Below are 7,866 nucleotides of genomic sequence, written 5' to 3' on the forward strand. Positions count from 1 at the left end.
ATGTCAAATAACACTTGTTCCAACATGAATGAAGTGTATCCAACTCTCTCCCACCTCCAAATCCATAAAATCAAGCACAGTTGACCACAATTGACTTTTCAACTGATAGATGAATTTGGCAATGCACTGATCAATCTGAGCCCCAATTCTCTGATGAAATGGCTCAAGGATGAAACCCTAGCCTCAATAATCTCAATAAAACCACATGATGATCCCCATATCCACTATAGACCCCATCTCCTTGCCATGCCATGATGGACCCAATGCACCTGATTAGGGTTGACCAGTGGTCAAAACCCTAATCTCAAGGACTATGCTCCAACTACTTGATTCTTCTTGGATGATATCAAGACCATGATGATGATGATGTATCATTTCAGACAAGATGAAGATCAATCCCTTTGAGAATCACAAAACCCTAATTTGGACCTCCACATCCTCAGATGATTAATGACCAGTCCAATAAAACCCTAGCTTGCACCATGACCTCTTCATCTTCTGATCAAGATTTGAGAGGATGACTTGCACAATGTAACCACATGATATGCAATATGCAATGCCTAATGGCCTAACAATGATATGCAATATGTTATGCTAGTCCCAAGAGAGGAGGGCAAATTTTGAGGTGTTACACCCTCCAATTATTGTGAGCCCTATCAGTTCTCTTATGCTTAGGCACACTCTATTCAATCATTGTTTTCCTTATCAGTCCTCTTGTGCTTTGGCAAACCCCCAATCATTGTTTATCTTATAAGACCTATCATGCTTAGACAAACCCCTTTTGAACTCTTTTGCCCTGTAAACCCTCTTGTGTATTGGCAAACCATCTCTTATTCACTGCTCATCTTATAAGACCTCTCGTGCTTAGACGAATCTATGTTTCCTTGTAAATCCTCTCGTGTGTAGGCAAATCACTTGCTTTGTTGTCATATTGGGCTAAATACCACTCATTGATTAATGCCACACCCTTGCTTTTCAAGCAATTTACTTTGTCTCTTGGAAATCCAATCAAATATCTTTCTTTGTTTCACATTAGTTCCATGAACTACGAAGCTATGACTTTCTCATTGCACGATGAGAATACGTAGGATTAGGGCTTCGAACCCTTGGCAAGCACATTAATTATTATTCTTTCTTTCATATTTATTCTTTAACATTTCATTCATCATTCATCAGTCACTATTCAAATACCCCCATTCGATATCTTCTATCTTTATTCACCTCATATGATATACTGTTATCTCTGAACCAAATAAAACTTTCTTTGGATTCCATATATACTTTTTGGGCAAATAACCAGCGTTAGACAAACATCTCCCTACTTACTTTTCAGACGTATACATGCAATACCCTTCTTTTTCGGCCGTATGATATAGTGGTTAATGCTTCAGGATATACCACATATTGGTTAATGCCAGTCTTACTCTCTGGTTCAGATTTCATCCCTTTTTGGGTTCAAACAATATAATCCTTTGGTTCAAACCATACCATTATCACTCTTCTTTTCACCTCCCACCATTATTTCTATGAACTACGAAACTCTGAATTCCTTATTCCACTATAATGATACGTAGGCATGAGGGCCCTAATCCTCTCCGAGAATTCTATCTAATGTTTTTCTTTTCCCTTATTCTTTTGCGAGTAACTTTTAGATATCACACACATTCGAGCTAAGAACAATCAAAATGGTTCCCATTGAGTACAAAAGATGTGAGGGGGTGCTAATACCTTCCCCTTGCATAACCAACTTCCTTATCCATTTTATCTTCCCCTGGGTATTATCGATGTTTTCCCTTTCCTTTGGGAATAAATAAAGTTCGATGACGACTTTATTGTATGTTCGAACGTGCGATGTATTTGGGTATATTTCCGCTAGCTTCAAAGTGAGGTCAATTTAATCTCTTTATGTTGAATAGATCTATCCATATATACATGCACTACAATAAAAAATATCATTATATATCATTAAAATTTTATTAGAAATGAGATTACTACCTTGCAGACATGAAAGCCATCAGCTCCTTCAATTGCTCCAAGAACATCAACGATTTAGATCTGGTTTTTGAGCTAGAACGACTACTTCTCTTGAACCTTTTAGATCTCGTTTCTGTAAGATCTTTTCTCCAATTTTCGGTAATTGTTCTGCTTTACGCTTTCTAAAATAAACCCTAAAATCAAAATAGGAAGAGAGAGAGAGAGAGAGAGAGAGAGAGAGAGAGAGAGAGAGAGAGAGAGAGAGAGGATGGCGTGCGATTTGGAAACCAGGTGGCGAGAATAGGGTTTTGGGATAAGAGAGGGGAAGAAGGAAAACTGGAGAGAATGAGGGATGAGAGAGTGAGAGAAAATGGGAGAGATGAGGGGGAAAATACTTTTGTTTGAGGCAACCAATGGGTGAGGGACACTTGGCATACAAAGAGAGGTTTGGTTGAGATTTATTTGTGACATTTGTTAATTATTTATTTTTTCAATTGGTAGTGTAAATTAAAATGATTGGATGAACAAATTGGTAAAATTGTGGAATAATATTTTGAAGTGTTGATAGTAGATTATTTGTATATGTATAATCTGATACATTTTGTCGGTAATATATTAGTGACATACTTGTATACCTAGATATAAAGATTATATTTTAATAAAGTTGGAATTGTATGAAGATACTTCGTTAGTTTAATCTAAAATACACTTTAGTGTTGGGTCATTATGAGAAAAAGTATTTATATTGGGTTAAATTATTATTTAAAGGTTAAAGACTCACCCAAACAAGTGAGAAAGACACCACATATTCACTCAAAATTTTAAGGTGAAAGATGTATGAGTCCTCCCACTTATAAAGTGTTTAACCTCTAATTTTTCAAGTAATGTAGGACTTAGAACTCACACTTATTTTTCAACACAACTCACACTTGTTTATCATTATTTAGATCATACGGTAAGAAGAAGGTTCATAATTCAAAATACAAAATATATCTAATAACACAAATCGTTAGTTGGTCCAATGGTGATTGACATTGGACTTGGTAGGGAGGATCACGGTTTGATCCCATGCAGCTATGACCGGAAGAGGTTGGAACCACTTGATGCCAAAATTGACTCCCTAGTTTTCCTTCTAACTTCTCTATTTTAAATAAAATAACCATAATCCTCACAATTTTAGTAAATCTCACAACACCCCTACCTCTTACAAATCCCACCTTATCTTCTTTAATTTTAATTAAAAAATTATTTTCTCTCTAAAATAATAATTCTCACATTATTCTTAATTAATTTAAATATTAAAATAATTGTTTTAGTAAAACCCCAACCACCCAATAGTTAAATAATACTATTTAATTAAACAAAAGCACATCAAAACTTATATAATTATAAAATAAATAATATTAAAATAATACGACTAATATTAAATTAAAACTGGGGTATTACAACTCTCTCCCACTTAACAAAATTTTCACCCTCGAAAATTACCTAAAGAAAACAACTCAGGATAAGATTCCCTAATCTGACTCTCCAGTTCCCACGCCACGGTTCCTCCAGCGGTTCCTCCCCACTCCACCTTCATTAAAGCAATCCCTTTAACTCTCATATGTTTCACTTCTCGATCCATGGTCCGCAAGGGTGATGGCTCAACAGTCAAGTTCTCTATCACTTGCACATCATCCAATTGGATCACATGAGATGGATCAGGAATGTATTTCCGAAGTTGAGAAACATGAAAGACATCATGAAGATTTGAAAGATACGGTGACAAGGTAACTCAGGCCACTTCTCCTACTATATAAAGGATATGATAATGACCAATAAAATGAGGCGTGAGCTTTTGAGGCTTCAACGCACAACCAACACCAGTCACCAGAGTGACCCTCAAGAACACATGAACCCTCTCTCGAAACTCAAGTGCCTTCCTTCGTTAACATGATAAATATTTTTTACTTATCTGCGATGCCTTCATCTTCTCATGAATTATCTTAATCTTCTTAGTAGTTAGCTAAATAATCTCAGGCCCAAGCACAACACTTTCTCCTGATTCATACCAATACAAAAGTGTCACACACCTTCTATCATACAAAGCTTCAAAACATTCCATTACAATACTAGAATGTAAATTATTGTTATAGTTAAACTCAATCAATGACAAGTAAGTATCGTGACTACCTCTTTTCTCTAGCCCTCGATACGTCTTCTAAAGATTGGATTGTCCTTTCTATCTGACTGCTCGTCTGTGGATAACAAGTAGAACTCAACCTCAAATTGGTTCCCAAGGATTCTTACAAACTCTTCCAAAACCTTAACATGAACCTCAGATCTCTATCTGAAATAATACTCGAAGGAATACCATGCATCTTCACAATCAGATTGATGTAGCTCTTTGCCAACTTCTGCAATGGATACCTGATCTTTATCGGAATAAAATGCACCGACTTAGTCAATCTATCCAATACAACCCAAATCGAATCACTTCCTCTCGTGGTCTTTGGAAACCCTACTGTAAAATCCATAGAGATGATATCCCACTTCGACCCAGGGATAGTCAAAGGCTGCATCAATCCTGATGACTTTTGATGCCCGATCTTTGACTTCTAGCAAATCAAACAAGAATACACAAACTCGGCTACATCCTTCTTCATACCTTGCCATCTAAACATCTTCTTAAGATCTTGGTACTTTTTAGTAGCTATGGGATGAATACTCAAACTACTAATGTGACCTTCTTCAAGAATTATCATCTTAAGCTCTGTAAAATCCGACACACAAACTTAGTCTAGAGATCTTATAACTACATTCTTATCTACTCTGAAGTCCACTTCTCTACCTTGATTGATTTACACCAACCGATCAATCAATCCCAAGTTCAACTTCTGACCTTCCCTGATTTCTTCAAGAATACTACTAGTTAACTTCAGCATACCCAACATCACACTTCTTGGTGTCACAATACACACCAAGCTATAATCTATAATTTGCTCGACCAAATCCAACTTTCTAACCATCAGCATCGATATATGCAAGGACTTTCTACTTAAAGTGTTTGTTACCATATTAGCTTTACTAGGATGGTAACTCAACTCGAATTTATAGTCCTTCATAAACTCTAGACACCTCCTCTGCCTCATATCCATCTTTTTATGATCAAACAAATACTTCAAACTTTTATGATCGCTAAAAACATCAAACCTCGAACCATATAGATAATGCCTTCAAACCTTCAGCATAAAAACCATTGTTGCCAACTCTAAATCATGGGTAGGATAATTCCTCTCATGAATCTTCAGTTGTCCCAAAGCATATGATACAACCTGACGGTTCTGCATAAGCACACCACCTAAGCCCATCTTAGATGCATCAAAATACACAATAAAAGATTCTCTTGCATCTGGAAAAGTCAACACTGGCATCATCGTCAACCTTTTCTTCAACCCTTGGAAACTTTCTTCGACTAAAAATCCCACACATAAGCTTGTGCTTTCCGGGCCAATTGATTCAAGGGTAAAGTTAACTTCAAAACCTCCTTCAATAAACCTCCTATAGTAACCAGCCAAACCTAGAAAACTTATGATCTTGGTAACTGACTTAGGAGCCTCCCACTGCAGCATTGTGCCTATCTTAGTCAGATCGAGTGTTATACCACCACTAGAAATCACATTACCAAGAAACTCACTTCTCGCATAACTCACACTTGGATAGCTTAACATTTAACTTATTCTCTTGAAAAGTATGTAACAAAACTCATATGTGTCTCGTATGTTCTTCATCTGGTTTAGAATACACCAAAATATCATCTATGAACAACACAATGAATTAATCCTATTAAGGATGAAAGATCCTATTAAGATACTCCATGAACACACATGTGGCATTATACACATCAAACGGCATCACCGAGTACTCATAGTGACTGTATTGAGTTCTAAAAATAGTCTTCAGAATATCTTTAGCCTTCACTCAAATATGATGACAACCTGATCTCAAATCAATCTTGCTGAACACACACGCACCAACCAAATAATCCATAAGGTCATCAATTCTAGGAAGAGGATACTTGTTCTTGATAGTAACCTTATTTAGCTACTGATAATCAACACAAAACCTCATGATACCATCCTTCTTCTTAACCAATAATATTGGTGCTCCCCATGATGATACAGTAGGCTTGACAAACATTTTCTCCAACAACTCTTCTAATTGTTTCTCCGGCTCACCCAAATCTAATGCAAACATTTTATTCGGTGTCATTGACACATGTCTAGTATGAGGTACTAAATCTATGACAAACTCAACTTCTCTCTCAGGCCGCAAGTCACAAACATCCTCAGAAAAAAATCAGGAAACTCACACATAATAGGCATATCACTAGCCACAACATTGCTTTCCTCTCTCAAGGAAGAGAACATCACAAGCACCTGATCATCTTCCCTCAAGGACAACTCTACCTGACTGACATACATGAATCTCAAATTTGTACTCTATTCAGGTCTAGGAAACAACACAACCTTATCTAGAAACTTACAATCTTGAAATTAGCGACACGCTTAACCAACCCTCCACATCTGGAATATCTCAGAAAAGCAGAAGCTCTTCCCCCACTTTTTTCAACCCCGTTCCTACTGGCAAGCAGTTAGGAAAGAAAAACGAGCATCGATAATGTTCCTACACATGTCGTATGCCAGGGAAATAAACAAGTTCACACAACCTAGCCCGAATGGACTGACCTGCTATGATACTAACTATGTAACAATGGTAAGACCCCAATTTTGACCCTAAGATCCCTCATGCTATCTCATCATCTGCATTGGCATTGGGATCACATATTGGTATCCTCCTTACCCCCCCCCCCCCCCCACTCATTAGGTTTGCATTGGGAGAGATAACTAAGCACCATTTGATTGTATCATACTTTATATTTTATCATCTTTACTAACTACAATCCCAAAAATATTTCTTTGCATTTTGTCCAACTCTTTTGTAGGTAGGGCACATGCTCACCTTTGATCTATCAAGTTCATATCTAGGGTTTAAGACCCTCATTGCTAAGAGATCAATCAAGAATGGTCTAAAAATGTATCTAGGTATCATATATGAATCCCCATGAGCTCCACATGTTATTTTGATCAAGAATTCATCAAGAGTTTGGAATTGGTTTGCCTTGGAAATCCTAGTTCATATGAGTATCTTGTGTAACTTCTTCGATAGGCTTCTTCAACAATTGATCAAATATTTCAAGGGATAATTCAAATTCCATCATCTTATGCATATATGATCCTCCATGAGTCGCAAACGTCAATAGAATTGCAAGCTAGCAAGTTGGTTGATGGTAGTTGACCAGAGGAATTCATCTGATCAAATGTGGGGTCCCCTAGACCCTATCTCCTAAACTTTTTGTCATATGAAAATGATTCCAAGATAAACGTTACTCTAAATGACATTAAAAACAACTTTCATGTTAAGGTCTAGAGCTAGTTTTTCTTGGAAAGTCATTTTTTATGGTGAAAGTTTATAGGTCATTTTGTCTAAACCCTAATTTGGAGGTCAACTTCCCAAGGCCATAACTTGCTCAATTTTTATTATATGAAAGATTTCTAAGTTGAACAATCAAATTCAAGATGTCTACTTAAACTTTTATTTTTGGAGGAAGAGCTAATTCAACTTTTATGAGTATGTGATATGAGGATACATTATAGGTCATTTTGGACCAATACCATTGAACAAGTGATTTTCCTCAACTTCAAAAATGCATAACTCCTTCATATTAAATCTAAATTAGGTAAAATTTGTGATCATTTTTAAGGAATTTAAGAGAGCTACAACTTTGATTAAGGAACATTTCTTATTTGAATCTCACATAAAAAGTTAGCCAAGGTGGAATAAGTGAAC

General features: G+C 36.4%; 1 protein-coding gene across 1 annotated transcript; it reads right to left on the reverse strand.

The window, feature by feature from the left end:
- Positions 1 to 3,982: 3,982 nt before the first annotated feature.
- Positions 3,983 to 5,114, reverse strand: LOC127082572 (uncharacterized). The gene is made up of 3 exons (XM_051022807.1): positions 4,859 to 5,114; positions 4,603 to 4,729; positions 3,983 to 4,088 (listed from the first exon to the last, which is right to left on the reverse strand). The coding sequence occupies exons 1-3, from the start codon at positions 5,112 to 5,114 to the stop codon at positions 3,983 to 3,985; spliced, it is 489 nt and encodes a 162-aa protein (XP_050878764.1).
- Between the last annotated feature and the right edge of the window lie 2,752 nt (positions 5,115 to 7,866).

The sequence above is a fragment of the Lathyrus oleraceus genome, chromosome 5 (assembly GCF_024323335.1).
Source record: "Lathyrus oleraceus cultivar Zhongwan6 chromosome 5, CAAS_Psat_ZW6_1.0, whole genome shotgun sequence".
NCBI classification, from domain to species: Eukaryota; Viridiplantae; Streptophyta; class Magnoliopsida; order Fabales; family Fabaceae; genus Lathyrus; species Lathyrus oleraceus.